This window comes from Ambystoma mexicanum, chromosome 13, assembly GCF_040938575.1.
Source record: "Ambystoma mexicanum isolate Mex_15411 chromosome 13, UKY_AmexF1_1, whole genome shotgun sequence".
NCBI classification, from domain to species: Eukaryota; Metazoa; Chordata; class Amphibia; order Caudata; family Ambystomatidae; genus Ambystoma; species Ambystoma mexicanum.
The window spans coordinates 546286199-546306552 of NC_090938.1; the positions used below are offsets into that span (position 1 = coordinate 546286199).

The 20354-nt window shown below is 48.6% G+C and overlaps 1 protein-coding gene across 2 annotated transcripts in view; it reads left to right on the plus strand.

Moving 5' to 3' along the window:
- Nucleotides 1-20354, plus strand: part of SLC4A1 (solute carrier family 4 member 1 (Diego blood group)) — a 244823-nt gene that overhangs the window by 218099 nt on the left and 6370 nt on the right. For both annotated transcript variants that reach the window (XM_069634298.1, XM_069634299.1), the window contains 4 exons: nucleotides 5330-5496; nucleotides 14083-14336; nucleotides 15222-15391; nucleotides 15621-15794. In XM_069634298.1, coding sequence (XP_069490399.1) covers nucleotides 5330-5496; nucleotides 14083-14336; nucleotides 15222-15391; nucleotides 15621-15794 — 765 coding nt within the window. The remainder of the gene's footprint in view (nucleotides 1-5329; nucleotides 5497-14082; nucleotides 14337-15221; nucleotides 15392-15620; nucleotides 15795-20354) is intronic.

Sequence of the window (20354 nt, forward strand, 5' to 3'; positions counted from 1 at the left end):
GCATTCAGCCTGAATGCGAAAAGGTCCATATTAATCATCGGCCCCCACAGATGCACCAGCTGTTGGAATACGCTCACGTCGAGCTTCCAGTCACTGTAGTCCGTCAGGTAACAAGACTTCCAATCCACTACCATGTTGAGAGACCCCAGGTGGTACTCGTCACTCACTAAAATTCCAGACTGCAGACAGTAATGCCAAAAGTACTTTACCAATGCCGCGAGGAGTGGTTTATGTTCCTGACTGCTGAAATGTTGTCCATCCGTATGAGGATGCAGACATTCATAAAAGCACTAATTGCGAAAGACCCAGCTAACATTTCTAGACAGTTTATATGTAGCTCCAGTTCTCTGGGTGCCCATTTTCCTCCTGTCTCTGACACCCTACCAAGCCTCCCATCCTGCTTTGCTGGCATCCAATTCTATGACTAAATCGGGCCTGTTCCCAAAAATGGCACGCCTGTTCCACGCTTCCATGTTCTGCAGCCTACATCGCAGTTCCGTGCGTGACTCCTGATCGAGGGGAACTGACTGGTGATATCGCAGACTATGCTGAAGATGTTTGATCTTCAGTTTCTGCAGGGCTCTGTAGTGCAGGGGCCCTGGGAATATCACCTGTATGGAGGATGCCAATAAGTGGTGGAAAAGGACCTCCTTGTCAAGGCAAACTCTGAGTTCCCTCTGGCTCTGTAAAGTTGAATTTAGAAGTGTTCCCAATAGCACCTGTGAAAGTTGACTATAGAAATGTATCCTATAGACACTCTGTAAAGTTGCATTTAGAAGTGTGCCCAATAGCCTCTAGTAAACTGAATCTACAAGTGTGCCCAATAGCCTCTCTGTGGAAAACTGTATTTAGAAGTGCGCCCAGTACCCTCTCTGGGAAAGTTGCCTTTAGAAGTGTGCTCACTGAAAGAGCATATAACCGATCATACCACACCACCATGCTTACTCTCTCCTTACATCACCACTCAACTAGAACACAGAGATACTATGACACCATTCGGTATAACTGTTCTCATACCAACATTCCGCCGCTTACTCCACATCATTCTATGTAATCACTGCTGGTTCCACACCCCCAGCCAGGCGTTTTCCTCAGGCCTAACGCAGCCACATCCGTTCTGGATAAATCCTGCCAGAACGAACACATTCTCCTGATCTCTCAACCACCACACCTACCGCTAAGAAGCAGCTATTACACGAGTACCGCACGAGCTGCACACATACCCGGTGCTCACACGCACCTTTTGACTCTCCCTACTCTCTCTACTGATCTGAACTTCGGTTCCCAAGGGCGTTCAACCTACAAGCGCCTTCAGACCATACCAATGGTATATAAGGCGCTATATAAGTGCAAAATAACATAACATAACATATCTCACACCTTGCACACTGGGAGTTGCAGCATTGCCCTCCTTGTGTCTATTACGAACCCTAGGAAGTCGATTCTCTTGGACGGGGACATGTCAGACTTCTCCTGGTTTACTAGGAAGCCTAGCGATGACAGCAGATTCTTCACCCAACCTACTTGGTATATTAAGGTTTCCTTGTTGACGCCAGGAGGAGAATATGGTCTAGGTAAATTATTATACGAATACCCTTCTCTCTGATAGCCGCTGCCACTGCTTTCATCAGTTTTGTAAAGGCTCATGGGGCTGGCGCGAGGCCGAAGGGTAGCGTCTTGAAAAGAATGCTAGAAACAGGCAGAATTCTGGAGCCACTGGGACCATAAAGTAGGCTTATTTTAGATCTATCCTGGCTAGCCAGTCATCCCACCTGAGAATATCCATTAGTTGGTGCATGCCTTCCATCTTGAAGTGCCTGTAGATCACCCAGCCATTGAGCTTTTTCTGGTTATTTACTGCCCGCACTTTCTCCTTCCTGCGCACTAGGAACATATTGCTGACGAAGCGGGGGCCTTGTACGCTGCAGTGCTCTATTGCGCTCTTCGGCTCGAGCTGAGGGAGCTTGTTGTGGATGAGCTCTGTTTCTGCTTGGAACATGTCAATAGGGTTCGGCTGAGCTGCCTGAAGAGGGGTCTGCACGACCTCCAGATGGAAACCCTGGGCTGTCTGCAGCATCTATGCATCGCTTGATAGTGCGCGCCAGTTTCACCAGAATTGCAATGTCCTCCCTCGCACAGGGGGGTATGTAAAGTGGATCTCCCTTACCTGAGACCGCTCCTTGAGCTCTTCCCACTCCTCTTCCTCTACAGCCTCTGGTGTTCCTTCCGCTAGAGGGGAAGAAGGAGTCTTGCTTCCTCGACTCCCAGTAGTGGGCTTTGCCACCTTAGTGCCTACGGGAAGACGAGAAGCGACCGGACGATCGATCCCCGTTAACAGCCGGTCCCGGCAAAAACTATGCCTGGGAAGATCTTCCTTATGGATGTTTGTGCTTTCTCCACTGAGGTATATGTGCCCACAAACCTCCCCATCTCCTTTCCAAATGCCTCCCCAAACAGGAGGCCTTGCGCTGCCTCGTCTGCTTCATAAGTGGGCAGGTCACTCTGTGTTGGATTGATATTTAGGAACAGGCTCCTTAGCCTCTCTGAAGAGATGGCTCAGTTGGTGTTGCCTATGAGGCATTCTGCTTTCTGGGTGCAACTAGCTAGAGACTCCACTTGCACTTCTTCGCCAATGTCTCAGGCCCACTCTGCCAGATCCATCATTTTCACTAAGGGTCCTGTGATGTCTAGCAACTTCTCTTGGCAGCTCCTCCGATACCTGTCCATACCCTTCCTGAGATCCTTCGAGGTTTTTGTGACAAATGTCATCATTTTGGGATCTAACTCAGGTGCCTCGGTTACTTTACCCGCCAGTTCTGGGCCCGGGCACTCGGCTCTCATACGTGCCCTGGCCTCTTTATCCAAGGCTTCCTGATCCTTAGTGCCATATACTTGGCTACTCTTGATGAGGGCTGCCTGTCCAAGGACCTAGGATTCCGGATGGCATCTGGGTCGAACATATCTGACATGTCCGAATCCAGGTTTTCCAGATGTTTCTCCTTTCTGGCTTTCCTGCTACCCATGGAGGCTGATTCCCATTTACTATGCTCCTCTTGCGAGAATGCAGAAGCCTGTTGCGATTCTTCGCCTTTGTGCTCCTCTGTATTTCCCATATTGTCTTCCCCTAGGGTGGGGGTCAGGAGGCTTGACACTGCTGCCCTTGGAGGAAGGCTTCTTTTAGCTTACCAAAGGCATCAGTTGCCTCTGGGATCAGTTGTTCTACCCCATAACGTGCACCTGGGGGAGTAGAAGAGGCTTTCCTCTTTCATTTCGCATTCCTCTCTTGAAGGCTCTCCTTCGCGGACGTGCTTTCTTTTAGTCCTTGTGCTTTTATTCTTCTGCCCTAGGATCGACTCGAGGGTGGCCAACCTCTCCTGTATTGGCCTGCCTCCTTCTGCCACTGCTTCTACTAATGAGTCCCCAAGCACCTGCTTGAACCTGAGTGCTAGGTCGCTCTCTCTCTGTGCTCCTCTTCGCTCCACTCATACTCAGGGCCTCATTGGGTGCTGAGTGCCAGTGCCTGAACTATGGCAGGCTGAGCTGCAAGTCCGATGGGATAAATTAGTGTTGGAACAGTAGCTTGCACCCACAGCTTCAAGCTGTTCATATTGGTAGTGTCTTACAAACACAACAAAGAATGTAATCTTTTTTTAAAATTATTTTAGTGTTCCATATATTATGCTCTTGGTGGGAACCCTGATGTAGGAGCTCTTTGAGACTCCTTCCGATCCTTTACTTGGCCGCTTTCTGCAGCGTAATAGCTGCAAATCCGCTTTCCAGCATGCGCACGTGCTATGAGGCTGGTCTCCGGTGCACTCTAGAGACAGTCGATTTGCCGTTTCCTACTCAGCTTGCTGACCCTTTTCACTCCTTTCCCGGCTTCACTGGTATAACTGCAGGCTTCCATGAAAGCTTTAATGAGCCTCCACAAGTCGTAGCGCGGGAAGGTAAAGAGACTCTGTCTCCACTGCACGCTGGCCGGGGATCTCATCTTTGTTCCAGCCTCGATGTATGTGCAACACAGCTTCTCTCCTCCCCTCCCAGGGAGGGGGCCCCGGTCCTCTGCCCAGCCGACACCACAGAGCGAGTCCCTGGACTTGCTGGAAGCCGGGCAGCGATCAATCGCAAACCCTTACAATAAGTGGGTGTGCTGCACAAGTTCACCCAGAAAATGTAATCCTTTCTTGCCTAAGCAGATTAAGTCAATGCATTGACTTCAGTACTCGCAGTAGCTGACGTGCGCTTTATGATGACGTTAAAGTAAAGCCACTAATGAAATATATAAAGACATATAATGAAGCGTAACTCGACAGTAAGAAAAAACACTTATCTGACTGAAGAGCAATTAAAGAAGAGGTGGAGCCAGAGGCAGGAAGTAGCTAAGAATGCTACAGACAGGAAGTGTGATGGACTACAAGAATAGACAAAAAGGAATGGAAATGTAGTTTCAAAAGAAAACAAATGGAAAGGTTTGTTTGTTTTCTGTTGAAGTGTTGAAATTGCTGAAGAGTAGATTACAGAAATTGAAGCATAATGCTTGTTTCCGTGTCTTGACATAGAATTACCAAGAAGGACTATTCTCATTTGCTCCTAACTTGTGGAGTGCAGTCCCAAAGATCAAAAAGAACAACCGATATCCAAGGTGGACCTACTAAAGAGTATACCAACCCGAAACAGCATTTAAAGTAGTAGTCTCTTCTCAGTTTCTATAGCAGCCATTGTGGAAAGATGAAAGAGGCAGGCTAGTAGGGCGAGCTACTAGTGCTATAGACAGGAGAGGCAGAAGGAGGTAAGTAGATGCAGGAAGGATGGTGAGGAGGCAGTTAGAGGAAATGTGGCGAGTGTGAATGGAGGCCATTGCTTGGAGCCAGGGGAAGCAAACTAGTGGCTTACTGCTGCGCAGGATGCCCCAAGGTGGCCTGATACTCTGAGATAAGATCTGCCTTCCAAACTCCTGATTGGGAACGGGTCCAATATACGGCACAACCTGGGCATTAATTGTGGTTATGATAACTGAATCATTTAATTCATTGCAATTATGAAGAAGACATTGGAAACGACAAACACTGGGTCCAGGGGCCATGTCAGATTATTTGGTTTGGAGAAAATGTCATGATAGAAGGCCCAGGTTAGTAACCTGTTGTGTGTCATCGTGGTTAGATAGGATGTCAAATAAGAGGTTGCAAATAATTCTGGGGTGGGAAGATGAAACAGAGAATGAGTGTTGTTGACTACCTACAGATGTGTTATTCAGGGAAACAGCTGTCATGAGAAATGCATGAAGAGGCACACATTTAGATTGGTTAATCTGTCCCTTCTCCTTCAACAGAAACTGAAAGTTCCTGCGGGCCTGAACGTTTCCAAACCAACAGAGCGCCAATGGTTCATCAATCCTCTTGGACTGGAGAAGGAGTTCCCCATCTGGATGATGTTTGCCGCTGTAGTTCCTGCTCTGCTGGTTTTTATACTCATCTTCATGGAGTCTCAAATCACAACGTAAGGAAGGCAGAAACGGTGCTCCTTGCTTCTGTGGTCCAAAGCGTTTGTGCATGGGCGTCATTTCAGGGAGGGACAGGGGTGTTTGTCCCCCCCAACTTTCATGGAACATCATTTTGTCCCCATTAATTTGGCTGCGGCACCTTTTCTTCAGATGTCATGTCCCCCCCCAACATTTTCAGCAAATGTGTAGAGGTGTGTAGAGGCGTTGTAGAAAATAATAGCAAAATGACAGTGATAAAGCAAGTAAGAGTGGGTAAAAAAACAGGAAAATTGATCAAGAGCGAGGTGTCTAGGGTAGATGCAAAGGGAGGCGAAGAATGCAAGCAATTAGAAATGCGGAGACAGAGAGTGAAGAGTTAAAGGGACTGACGAGAGATAGTGACAGAATGCATAGGGAGAAATGGAAGGTGGTGAGTGAAGAGGTAAACAAGGCATACGAAAAGGTCAAGGAAAGGAGACGAGGAAAGTTCGAACAAGAGCTAGAAAGTGAAAGGGAGGGTGAAGATAAAAATTGAAAGAGGATCAACTGGTATGGATAGCAATAATGTTGGAGAAGATAAGGTCCGAAATGGAAAAGTTGGTGGGAACATTGAGAAGGGAGTGATCTATAAGGAGCATATAAAAAAATTAACTGGGAAGTGGTTCTGTGCACAAATAAATACATATGGCTATTTATAACTTCGGGTTCCTTCAATGATGATGTCTCTAACAATGTGTTACTTTTGCTGCTGGCCTACCCGAGATCTGGCATAGGTTACATCGACAGAGTGATTGTTGGAATAGGTAGCTTGGAATTGATAGACTGGTGTGGTAAAACACAGAACTCTTATGTACCAAACTCTTCAACCCTACGCATAGGAAATCTCCCAGGCATAGAACAGTAGAGGAGCAAATGCACTAGCACTTTAAGAAAAAAAGATTGAACATAGAAAAAACATTGGCCCTTTTTTGTCGACAAAAAAGCAAATGAGCCATGAGTTCCATGTGCAGTAGGGTTACAAAGGCATATCTAAGGCCCTTCACAATCCTTTGCCCCGTGTTTCTTGAAAGACGTTGGAAGCGAATTCTTGACCTTCGGAGGAAAGAATGGATTGTGGATAGTACAAGAGCAGTGTCCTTCCTCTGGACCCTCTCATAACAAAGGTCATGACATGCTACCTGGAGAGGCATGGCAGATGGGGGAAGAAACACTGAGCACCCAAGTGGGCACGCACAAGACCATCTTATTACTGAGAGGAGAGTAGAACCCAGTAGAAGGTGTTCATTGATGATTTAGATGATCTTAGGCCAGCAGGATGTGGTGCAGGTTGACTAGTTGAGCTGAATGGACAACAAGACGGAAAATGAGGACATAACCACACTCCTTGTTCTTTTCCCTCTAACAAGCATTGAGGAAATCTTTCAGGACCATAATTGTCCTTTTCATAACCTCCTTTATTTTTTATTATCCTGCATCTCATAATTTAGACAGGACCACTCCACCAGTTCAAACACCTTATCCCCACATTGTTCACCCTAGTCGCTAGCTGGCATGGTTGTGTGGTACGTAAAGCAGTTCATGCCAAGCAATTGATCCATTTTGTGTCTGTAACCTTTATATCAAGCACTCAAATAACTTTTATTTCTCCTGGGTTCTGCTGGCCAGTTAACATGCGCTTTGTTTTCCCTTTGTTCTTCCTATGAAAGGTCTTTTACCCATACATCTCTTAAACCATAAGGGGCTATTCGAGGGGATTGGGTCCTCCGACGTATTCCATATCTATGACATGTAATCACCACAGCTGTGCTGCTTCGGAAACTTTTCCGGCGTCTGCGTCCTGCGTCGATGACGTCGATGCGCCGACGTCGAGGACCTCCTCCGACGTCCGACGTCATCCGATGTGATAAGTAGGACGCACGACGCCCGTAGCCTCAGTTCCGTTTTTTCCGCGAACGTGTTGCTTTGTGTTTCTCGGTTCTAAGCCTCGACTCTTTGGAGTTCTGTTCTTTCTGGTTCTTCGAACCTGTTCGTTTGTGAATTTCCTTCGGCGATGTCTTCCACTTCGTCTTCAACCCCGCGTCCGGGCTTTAAGAAGTGCGGGGAGTGTGGGTCCAAGATGTCGGTGACTGACTCGCACGACGCCTGCCTCTGGTGCCTCGGGGAGGCCCACGACACGGATGACTGTATCGACTGCCAGTCGCTCACGTCCAAAGCCTTACGCGAACGTAAGAAGAAGTTGTCGGTAGGTCGGGTGTCCAAGCCCCGGAAGTCGAAGTCGGCGGGGCTTTCGACGGATGATTCGAGGGGTGACTCTCCGCGTCATCGTCGCAAGTCTCGTCGGTCTTCTTCTAGGAGTGGGTCTCGCCACTCCTCAGCCTCTTCGAGGCATTCTCGGAAGCGCCGTCACCGGTCGCCTTCCAGGTCCTCTTCCGAGGATTCTGCACGGCACGTCGGTTACCCCACCAGCCGTGCGACGCCGGAGGAATGGGCTTCCTTCGGGAAGAAAATGTTGGCGATTCTTGAGTCGCAGGGTACTCGGCCGTCCGCGCCCCCGAGTGGGGTCGGCCGTGAGAGGTCGAGAGACACCGCTCGCAAGAGTGGTCGGCACGAGTCACGGGAGCGGTCCCGTTCGGACAAGGAGGCTCGTTCTCGCCGTACCCGTTCCAGGTCCCGGTCCTCGATGCGTTCGAGACCGTGTGCTCCTGTGAAGTCTTCGAGGAAGACATCGACGTCTGAGGCGTCGAGGGCGTCGACAGGCTTTCTCGAGGCTCCGGCTTCGAGGAAGTCGTCGACGCCGTCGACGATCAGGTCGTCGAGGGACACGCTCGGGGCTCCGGCTTCGAGGGCTGTGTCGACGCCGCCGATACTGGAGGCGCGGCATCTGACGTCGACGCCGATTTCCTCGACGTCGACGCCGATCCTCTCGGCGCCGTTGCCGGTTTTCTCGGCGCCGATTCGCTCGACGCCTTTCGTGTCGGAGGTGCCCCGTGTCACGGGTGTACCCCCTAGGAAGGCTCTGGTTAAGAGCAAGCACTCTCGGGTGCCTTTTCGCCACCTGGAATATATTTCAGAGGCGGATGAGGATTCTGATGGCCTGGTTCCTAGTCAGGTGCCAGATGAAATTGTCTCGGGCCATAGTCAGTTTGACGATTTGAGGCAGTCACTGCATGATGCCAGTGGACTGGACACCTCTCCGGAGGTGGAATTTTGTAGGCCTGAGCCTGGCTCCCATGCCGATTCCTCGTACCGGCGCCTTATGGCTAGGGTGTCTTGAGTATCTGGGATGGTCTGCTCCCCCAGGGGAGTTTGTGCAGGATGATCTGACGGACATCCTTGATGTTGGTCCCCCAACTGACCCGGTACTGCCGTTCCATATGGCTTTACAGAGAAGGGTGGCGGCGGCTTGGACTGCTCCGGAGAGTCTCCCGTCGGATGGGCAGATCCTTGTTGCATAAATACCGTCCGGCCAGTAGCGACCCCTGCTACTTGACCAGGCACCCCACTCCGGAAAGTTTGGTGGTGCAGGCGGCCACGGCACCGGCAAAGCAGGCGTCGTACCCTACCATCCCTCCTGATAGGGACGACAAACGTTTTGATGGCTGGGCGAAGAAAGTGTTTTCTTCTGGTGGTATGGCGCTTCAGGCGGCCAACTCCATTTGTGCCTTGTCACGTTTCACGCACACTCTGTGGAACTGTGTTGCGTTAGCGGCTGAACATATTCCCGAAGGGGATGAACGGGATGGTTTCCTTGCTATGGTCCAGGATGGTAAGGATGCCATGTGTGAGTCCGTTCAGTCGGGTCTGGACTTGGCTGAATGCGTCAGTAGGTCCATGGCGGCGAGCACCGTGATACGCAGGTTTGCGTGGTTGCGGAAGTCGGGGTTTGCTCCTGATGTGCAGTCCCGGCTCCTCAACATGCCCTTTGACGGTGAACACCTTTTTGGCAGCAAGGCTGACGAGAGCCTTGAGAGGTTGCAGACCTCAAAAGCTGCAGCGAAGTCGTTGGGCGCTGCAGTTCGCCAACCTCCGCTTTTTCGAACTAGGGGACAGCAGTGGAGGGGTGGTTCCTTTCGCTATTACTCGTCCTTCAGTAAAGCGAGGGGAGCTGGCAGTCAAAGAGGCCAACGCAGGGGTACCAGAGGTGGACGACAGGGTACCCGTGGTGCCAAGGCCGCTCGGGCAGTTGCCTCTTTGCCCTCAGGTAACGCCGCAGCCGCTCCTACTCAGTCATGAGGCCAGGTCCCATGGTTCGCCGGTTGGGGGAAGGCTGGCGCAGCATCTTGTAGAGTGGCAAGCCATTACTTCGGATGTGTGGGTTCTGGAGATCATAACCACGGCTACTGTCTTCCCTTTCGGCACAGGCCTCGCGACAATCCACCGGGGAACCTCTCTTTGAAGTGTCCGGATCCGCTCCTTGCGCAGGAAATTCAAGCCCTGCTGGAGAAGGGCGCTATAGAACTCGTGCCTGTAGCGGAGAGGAACAAGGGATGGTATTCCCCTTATTTTTTTGATTTCCAAGAAAGACGGGGGATTGAGACCCATCATGGACTTGCGCGGTTTGAACAAACTCCTCAGGAAGGACAAGTTCAAGATGGTTACTCTCTCTCAAGTCCTCCAGGCCCTTCAGCTTCAGGACTGGTTGGTGTCACTCGACCTCAAGGATGCTTACTTCCATGTGCCGATCCATCCCAAGCACAAGAAGTACCTGAGGTTCGCGGTTGGCGACTCGCACTTTCAGTTTCGGGTCCTGCCGTTCGGATTGACCTCCGCCCCGAGGGTTTTCACCAAGCTCATGGTGGTGGTGGCAGCGCATCTCAGGCAAGGGGGGATTCACGTCTACCCCTACCTGGACGATTGGTTGATCAGGGGGAGCTCTCCCGAGCAAGTCCTGGATCATCTGTCCGTCACCTGCCACTCCCTTCACAGGCTGGGCTTCTCCCTCAATTTAAAGAAGTCCCATTTGACGCCAACACAGAGGCTCCAGTACATCGGAGCAGTGCTCGACACTTCCCTGGGGCAGTGTTTTCCTCCCCAGGTGAGGGCTCTTCACATTCAGCAGATGGTGCACAAGTTTCAGCAGGCCCAGACGCTCCCAGCGTTCGAGTTCTTGAGGTTGCTCGGCCTCATGGCATCCTGCATTCTTCTGGTGCCAGAGGCTCGCCTGCGAATGAGATCTTTGCAGTGGGCACTCAAGACGCAATGGTCGCAGTCCTCCGGCAGGATGTCGGACCCGGTTCAGGTGCCGCCCTCGGTCGCCCAGGACCTTCTGTGGTGGGCCGTCGAAGGCAACTTGATGAAGGGGGCTCCATTTTGGCTTCCCTGGCCGGAGGTGACAATCGTGACGGATGCATCCCTCACGGGATGGGGAGCTCATGCCAACGGGCTGACAGTCAGCGGTCGTTGGTCTCCGTCGGAGTCCAGACTCCATATCAATCTGTTGGAGCTGAGGGCCGTCAGGCTAGCCCTGAAGGCTTTTCTGCCGACTGTGAGAGGAAAGAATGTCCTGATCCTGACGGACAACACAGTGGCCATGCACTACCTCAACAAAAAGGGGGGGGCAGGGTCACTTCCTCTGTGCAGGGAGGCGATGCAGCTCGGGTTCTGGGCCATCCAGCAGGAAGTTTCGATCTCGGCAGTTCATCTGGCCGGAGACGAAAACGTGACGGCAGACGCTCTGAGCAGGCAGAGCGTGATCTCTCACGAGTGGGAGTTGGCTCAGGAGATTCTCTTGGAGATCTTCGCCCTTTGGGGGACCCCTCAAGTGGATCTCTTCGCCTCCAGTGTCAACCGGAAGTGCGAAAGGTTTTGCTCGCGGGAATTTCCTCCGAAAGGAGCCTTGGGAGACGCGTTCGTGGTGGAGTGGTCATTCCCGCTGCTGTACGCGTTTCCTCCAGTCCCCGTCATCCCGCAAGTGCTGCGGAGGTTACGGAAGTTCGGTTCCCGGATGATCCTCATTGCTCCGGCGTGGGCTCGGAGGACGTGGTACCCGGACCTTCTCGACTTGTCCATCTGCCCTCCACGTCGTCTTCCCTACCGAGACGATCTGCTCTCACGGGAGGGGGGTCAGGTTCTCCATCCAGAGGTCGGATCCCTCAACCTTCACGCTTGGCTTCTGAAAGGTTGAGGTATATGGATTGGGACCTCCCTGAAGACGTGATGGAGGTGTTGCTTTCGGCCCGTAGGCCAGCAACGAAGTCTCTGTACCGTTGGCGTAAGTTCTGTGACTGGTGCAGAGTTCGGAATGTGGATCCTTTTGCATGTGACATCCCCATGGTTCTGTCCTTTTTGCTTTCTCTGGCCCACAGGGGCTTGCAAGTGGGTACCATTAAAGGTTACCTGGCGGCGCTGTCCATCTTTAAGCGCTCGTCTGAAGAGTGTTCTTACTTTAAAATCCCTTTAATTTCACAGTTTCTGAAAGGGCTCACTAATGTGTTTCCTCCGTCACCTTTCCTGGTGCCCGGTTGGGATTTAAACCTTGTTCTTAGGTTTCTTATGGGTGCTCCGTTTGAGCCTTTACATTCTTGCCCTTTGAGGCTGTTAACTCTGAAAACTGTGTTTTTAGTTGCGGTTACTTCCGCTCGCAGAGTGAGTGAGTTACAGGCACTTTCAGTTAAGCCACCCTTCACTGTTTTTCACAAGGACAGGGTTGTCCTTCGAGTTCGTCCTTCTTTTCTTCCGAAGGTAGTGACGGAATTTCATTTAGCTCAGAAGGTTGTTCTTCCAGCATTCTATCCTCCTCCGCATCCTGGTAAGGAAGAGGAGAGGCTCCATAGGCTTGATCCTAGGAGAGCTTTAAGCTTTTATGTTTCACGCATGTCCCGGGTCAGAGTGGACGATCAACTCTTTATTGGTTACGCTGGAAAGCGTTTGGGGCAAGCTGTGACGAAACAGACTTTGTCCCGCTGGATTATTTTGGCCATCTCGGAGTGTTACCGCTTGGCGGGTAAGGACCCACCGGCTGGCTTGCGGGCCCATTCTACCAGGGGTGTGGCTGCATCTACTGCCCTGCAGAGGGGTGTTCCTATTCGCAACATCTGTGATGCAGCCACCTGGGCTTCAGTACATACACTTGTACGGCATTATTCCCTCGATTCCATCAGAGGGCAAGATCTGGCCTTTGGCAAGGCGGTCCTTTGCTCGGCTATTTGATTGGCTATTCTAAAATTTTGCTTCTAAATTCTTTCCCTCCTCCTTGTTTTGGTACTGCTTTGGGAGTCTGTCATAGATATGGAATACGTCGGAGGACCCAATCCCCTCGAAGAACAAGTTACTTTCTTACCTGGTAACGTTCTTTCGATGGGATGGTCCGACGACGTATTCCATATCGCTCCCGCCCTGCCTTCCCCGCTGCAGAATTTCTTTTGCGATTGCAGCTTACGTTCAGCAAGGCTTTGTGTCTGACTGGCAGTTGACTTATGTCACACGTTCTGGGGGGAAAAAACTACAACTGAGGCTACGGGCGTCGTGCGTCCTACTTATCACATCGGATGACGTCGGACGAGGTCCTCGACGTCGGCGCATCGACGTCATCGACGCAGGACGCAGACGCCGGAAAAGTTTCCGAAGCAGCACAGCTGTGGTGATTACATGTCATAGATATGGAATACGTCGTCGGACCATCCCATCGAAAGAACGTTACCAGGTAAGAAAGTAACTTGTTCATCTGTTTGACAATCATCTTGTCCATAAATTGCCATAAAGGTGCTGAAAGTGTCAAATAAACTTGTCAGCTTGTCAACTATAGACGTGCATCTGAGAACCATTGACAACCTTTAATGGGGCCTTCCTCTAGCATGGACAGGTAGGGCAGTCGAAGTCCCATCTCATATATAAGCATTCCGAGGGGTTGCTTAAGGACTCTCTTGTCCCCATTACTCTGATGCATGGGGGCATCCAGTTTCAGGCCTTTGGCTACCTCCCTTAGGAAGGTGCAGAAATTAACTGAAGGGATGTTGCCCAGGGCCAATGCCAAAGATGTTCAGATTTAGGTCAGGAGCATAATTAGTTAGAAGTTGTAGCCACTCATGTTTAATGCTTGACCACTTTCTTTTGTGCAGGTCTGAAGGTATTATGCCTTCCATCCTACATTCATGCCGCCATCCCCTCTAGATTCCTCTTTTGGTAAAATAATCCCATGGAATTGATGTGCCGGAGCCAAAGTAGATATGTGGTAACCCGGCCTGTGTGTTGGCAGTTGCCTGTGCCTTTTTTTCTTAAAGTGCTAGTCAACTTTTATCAACGTCACCCAGCGCCATTAGGCTGTTCGATAGGTTTTCTGAAGGATTGCAAGTACAAAAGGAACTGCAGCAATTAGCTTGTGCTTTATATTGGCTTTTGGGTTGGTTGGTTGGATAAGGCGGTTGGATTAGTAAACTACGTCACATGGCAGTGCACAACAGTAGCTAATTATTAACAGGTGGATAAGAAAGGAGGGATATATAGAACCTCTTGTGGATGAAGAAATTGGGGTTTTTCTTTGTGACTGAAGTGGTCATATGAACTAAACTCAAAATAACAAGTTGTTTGCTGAAGATAATTATGAGCAGGTAATGGGTAATCTGGGATACGTGTTTGCTGACTGTCTTGCATGTACTTTTTTCCAGACTCATCGTGAGTAAGCCAGAGAGGAAAATGGTGAAAGGATCCGGTTTCCATCTAGATCTGCTGTTAATTGTGGGCATGGCAGGCATATGCGCCCTCTTTGGAATGCCCTGGCTCTCAGCAACCACAGTGAGGACTGTCACTCATGCCAATGCCTTGACTGTGATGGGGAAGACTGGCGCTGCTGGGGACAAGCCACAGATCGAAAGGGTCATCGAACAGAGGATCAGTGGGCTCATGGTATCCATTCTTGTAGGTACGTTATCTCAAGCTGTCACGGTTGCGCTATCTACCTGCTCTAATGATTGAAGGCACGGAATGAATTCACTCAATTACAATGAGGTACCTGGAATCACGATCCTGACCTCCCAGAGGCCAACATACAATTCAATCACACGTGATGATGATAATGGGAGGATAAATAATAATTGACTGATTAGATTGTCTTTTTTTACATTCCTATCTTAAATGAATCTTATGAATGGCTGTCCCAACTACTTGTATCACATTTATTTGTATACAACAACTGATGAAGAAAAGAACTGGATTGAGAAAACAAAATCATTTACATCAATACAAATACAAAAATGCAGTTAAAAGGTCTCCACATTTATAAATCACTGCCACTTTACATATTGGTGGTATGTTATTTTGTGAACAGACCATTGTTTTGGTTTGCTTCATATAATAGTAATTTACATAAACATAAAAAAATGTCGACACATTGTGTTTCGGCCTTATCAAGATCACTATATTTTGGTCCCCTGTATACTACGGGCCTTCATCAGAACGCAGACATTAAAATCTCCCAGCTGTTAGGCTCCCGTGTCATCTACATTCTTTTCTTGATATCTGTTCTTTTAACTCTTTGTATTTTGGTGCCATTTGCATCTATACCCCTTCTTTTCCTGTTCCTCCCTTATTTAGTTTGTCTGTATGTGCAGTCTCTCTGTCTTCTTTATATCTAGTAACCTTAACTCTGGCTCAGCACTCCATTGTGATGCGCTGAGCAGGAGTTGTTTCTTCATTTTCTTAATTATTCTCTTCCCTGATGTCTTTCTCAGTCTCCTGCTCACTCCATCTTTCAGCCTCTAGTTTTCTCTTGTGATGCTCTCTGTCATCATTACTGTTTCTTTTCCAGGTCTCTCCATCCTCATGGAACCCATCTTGAAATTAATCCCACTGGCAGTGCTCTTTGGGATTTTCCTGTACATGGGAGTAACCTCTCTCAACGGAATTCAGATGTATGACCGGATCCTCCTTACTCTCATGCCGCCCAAATATCATCCTGACGTCCCGTTCGTGAAACGAGTGAGTGCGAAAGGGTGCTGTATTATCACTTAGTCTCAAGCAGGAGTGAACAAAAACCATACAGAGCACAGGGACACACGTGATTAGCTGGGATATTTGAGTTGGCACTGAGAAGTGGTGGGTTGCGTTTGGCTGTACTGGACCTAGTGATCATATATAGTATTCCGTGATGCTGAGTAATGGTATGCAAGTTTAGAGCTCTCTAACTGCGTGCCGGCTTTTTTTTCAGGTGAAGACATGGAGGATGCACCTCTTCACCCTCATACAGGTCTTGTGCCTTGGCACTCTCTGGGTGGTGAAGTCCACCCCTGCATCCCTGGCTCTACCTTTTATCCTCATCTTGACTGTACCTCTTCGCCGGTTTGTACTTCCGAAGATCTTCAGAAATGTGGAACTGAATTGTGTAAGTATGGCATTATCTGGTGCACAAGGTTGTTGAAGTGTATTGAGAACAGGGCCTCTGAAGACTCCTCTGGCCTGCCTACATGGATGCCTGAAGGGCTAGGTATTCAAGGCCTCCTTGCTGTTAAAGCACTGTAAAAACTCTGAGCTTTTTGTCTCCTAGATCTATTTGCCCTGCCTGAGCTCTTAGCAACTAAGGTTTCTCAAAGCAGAATTAAAGATCTCAAACGTCTACCTCTCCTGCTTGGAAGGCTGGATCCTGCAGATCCGTCACATGCACACACCACCTCTCTCCCATCCTCGCACACAACAGACCTGGGACTCGAAGATCTCCTCTGAGCACAATGGCACTGACAAACGCTCCCAAGGCTGGCCGACATCTGGTCAGTCTCGCCCACGTGCACTCGATAGCAGACAAGGGACATCAATGCAACCTCTCGAACACAGACCTAGGCTGGCCAAGGACAATCATGAAATAGGATTGCACACGGTCGAAATCTGTTCTGTCTCACCCATGTACCTTCCACAGGATTCACAGTAATGTTTCTTCTAGAGTAGCATCACTGTTTTCCCAGCCACGCTGGGCATTCCCCATTGGGTCGGCCTTGCCCACGTGCCGTCCACCATGGAATGGGACATCTCCACGAGCACTAGACTAGGCAGGGTCATAGAAATTAAATCAAGGGTAGCAGGAACCTCAAGGCCTGATAAAATTCCTCATTTCAGTTCAGGTTTCCCTTCCCACTAACTTACTTGCCTTTCGTATTCCCCTCTCGCACTGCACAAGCACATAGCCCTCCATACACACTGCAGCCGCATGCCTAAGTGTCTCCCTTAACTTTCAGTAACTCCAGCGGAGCCATGCAGGGGTTGTGCTACATAGATCTGCACCACTTCTACCTCCCACAACATCATAAAGTCTACATCATCTGGATCCCCACCTCGCCTAGTAAACCAGGGCTCCCCTCTGGATATAGACACTGCCCAATTATCACAACTAGGAACCACTAGCAAATATGCAAGCTCAGAGCAAACCGACACGTTCACCCTACACCACTTCAGGATGAACAACTGCCTCCCTCCCCTCCCATCAACAGGCACCCCCCTTTCTTTCTTCCAGAAGCATGCACCAGGAGGCCTTTAAGAAACTGTGGTTGGGTTGTCCAAGGTCACTTTACATTGGTGGGATCAAGGACCCTTACTACCTATTCCGTGTTTAAATGTCTGGTGTGTTAGTAGGTCAAAGTTGTATTGCCTGCAGGGTTCCAGGAAATGTGCCTGATATCTTGTATTGCCCTTAGCGTGACAAGCTCTGCTCTACACTCTTTATGATGTTTAGTCAAACCTAAAGTTTAAAACAAGTTCTAGGTGTCTAAGCTTGTTGCTTCATATGTGTAGGGCCGGCCAAAGAGAGAGCTTGTCAATCTAATGTTAAGAATACTCACGAACAGGCAAAAAAAAAACCAGCTAAAGTAGGCAGCCTCATTACCAGGTCTCCAAAGGATGTCTGCAATGCATACCTCCGAGGCATGACTACAGTTTACAAAGGTCAACTTTTACTAAGTACCAGTTTTACTTTGTTGATCGTGCATTGTCCGCTCTCTGTTACATGAAATATATAAAAATGAACACCTCTGCCTTCTGGGCGATTTGTGGTGATGCAGAGCTCCAAGCTTTGCATGTGTGCGCTTGACAAACTCGACCCTTGCTTCTGTGTTGGGGCTTGAAGGTCCTGCTTGAAGTAGGGGGGTACCGAAAAGCATATTTAGTATTTGGACGAATAGTTCTGCTAGTATTTAGCTGAAGGCGAATATGAAGCCGAATAGTTGTTTTATTTAATGAATCATATTCCAAACTTGGAAAGGACACTTTTAAAGAAATGAAAGAACGTTATTAAATACCATTTTAAATTAAATATATATATTCTAATAACTATTTTAAATGTTACCATGTTTAATGTATTTCTCTTTTAATCACCATGTGATCCTTAGTTAGTGCACACTATCCAAAAAGGAGCAGATTAACAAAAAAGCAGGGTCCATATGTAGGAAAGCATGTTGCAGATGCAAAACCAGTACTCAGTGGCAGGCTTCAAACGCAACGCGCTAAGTTGCAATGAACAGAATGGAGACGGCAATTTACATCCGTCTGCTAATGACGCACATTGCCATCTCTTGCTTTTTGCAAGGTAGCTAAGCACGCTGAAATGCATAAATGGTTCCTTTGAGCTCATGCAGGACACAACTCCATGTAAGGTAAGCAGACGTTAACATGTTTAAGGAGGGACGGCCTCCCCATACACGAAACATGGATAAGGACTCAGAGGTGGGATTGGAGCAGAGTTAATCTCACATAGAAAATTCTGACTTGTGACTGAATCTTCCCAAAATCTAGAAGCTCTAAGAAAGCACTTGCCTGTTGGGCAGTCTCCCATTTCCACCAAATCTCAGTCTATGCCTACTTGTACCACATCCTTCCCACCACACTAGAGGAGGCAAGGCACTACAGCTTTGTTCTGTGTGTCTGACTGCTCAGCCCTCCATCCTACAAGGTACAGTACTCTCTATCACTCTCTGCCCTCTCTCGCACATTTCCTTCTGGGGCTCACTAGCCTATAATGTCATTAGAAAGAGTTCCCAGTAAGCAAGTCCTCACATATGATACCAGCATGGGTTGGGAAATGTCTGCCGCACCTTGCGCTGCGTGAGATGTGATCGTTGCCAGAACTTAGTGATGCAGAAGAGGCAGCCACCTTTTGGCAAGTATCTGAATTCAAACCATCCTTCCGTTCTACCAATTTTACCAATGGAGCATCGCTCTTTGACTATATCCCATGCAGGGTCTACACATCTATTTCTCTATACTGCATCCGGCAGAATGGCTCAACGGGATGTGAAGCGATTTCCCAGCATGAAGTTCCTCAGACGCTTCTTAGGCGGGGGCATGTCACCCTGCCTGACATATAACTCGCTCGCTCAGTCCTACTGCTCTCATCTACCTGCTATACATGTGTTTCTCCGTAGACATTTCCCATAGGAACAAATTATGCTAACCTCTCACTCATCGTCACTACTCCTCTCCATTACACATAAATATGTACCGTCGACATATTTATTCAGGAATGCTTTCAGACAATGCTTAATTGCATTCCCTTTTGCAACCTGCACTCCATATTTGCCTCTCTGACTAGTTAGATTGCATTAAAATGTAAGGCTAAAGTATTTGTGTGGAGCCGAAGAGCAAGAAATTCACTTGCTGGAGCCAAATGGATTTTTTTCAGCTAGAGTTTGGCAAAATACATAAAGCCGAATTTCAGTACTCCGCTAGCTCAAACAGCTTAATACATCTCTGGCCGGCAAATTCATCTAGGCCATTAGATCGCCACAAAACCTTGGCCACAATTAGCTTCCAGGCTTGTGATCTACTCAGGAACCATTAGGGATATTAAAATTAGAGAAACTAAGCTGTATATACACTGTAAGTAAATACACCATTGGTTTTGTATTCCTATGTTTTGTTAGAAGATGTATTATAAAGATGTACTTGCTCACTGTCTGTAACTACGCCGTGATACCTCCGGGTCTGGGCGTATAACAAATGTAATAAATAAATAACCAATGGTCAGTCACACCGCTAAGGGCTAATTAACATAGCAAAGTGTATACGTTGAAGCCAAGAAAACATTAGTCCGAACCAGTCCCAAAATCATTACGCTCAACAAGAGCTCATATTAAGTCTTTGACACTCACAATGACTGAATTATTCATTTAGCTGCTCTTGTGGAGCATTGACCACCAGGTGGATGTAGTCGCCATGCTTACCACAATCGAAGCCGCTCTGAAACGGTAGGTGGGATTCCCTGGAGCAGTGGTGACTGAGACTGAGAATGGAGGTGGATACTGTGGGTAGCAGCATTGCAGGGAACATGGGCACACTTTGGAGAGGGTACCTTTCATAGGCCAGGCAGTGTTACAATGAGGTTCAGTCGGCATATTGTTGTCGCCCTTTTTTTTAAATACAAATATTAAAGTTGTTATACCTTTTATTGGACTGGCAATAGTGTGCTAGAATGATACAATAGCTGAGCTTTAGAAGTCCTTTGGGACTTCATAAAAGCTTATGGCATGTGCCATCATTTTAATTTCAGTTAGTCCAATAAAAGCTGTCAAAGCTTAAATTGTTGTGAATTTAAAACTGGGCTCACAGGGCTGTAAGCATTCCTGTTAGGTTGCGATTAGTCTGGTATAGAAAGTGGGAGAGGATTAGCAGTTTGCATAGTTGACTTTTGGGAGCCATTGAAACGGGGAGTAGTCAAACTGTTGGTACAAGATGGTGAACGCTTTGTCGAAGAAGAGGATTTTCAGAGGTTTCCAAAAGATCACTAAGGTTTGGTAGTGGCTCAGAGTTGAAGCAGTTAAAAGTACCAAAGATTAGTAGCCACTCCGAAACATCAGCCTACCGAGGCTGGCGCGCAGTCAGATGGCTGCTGGGGTATCATTTCTGATTGAGACTGCCCCTATGCCCAGTGGAGTAACTTAGCTGAAAATGTTGGGGGGCACAT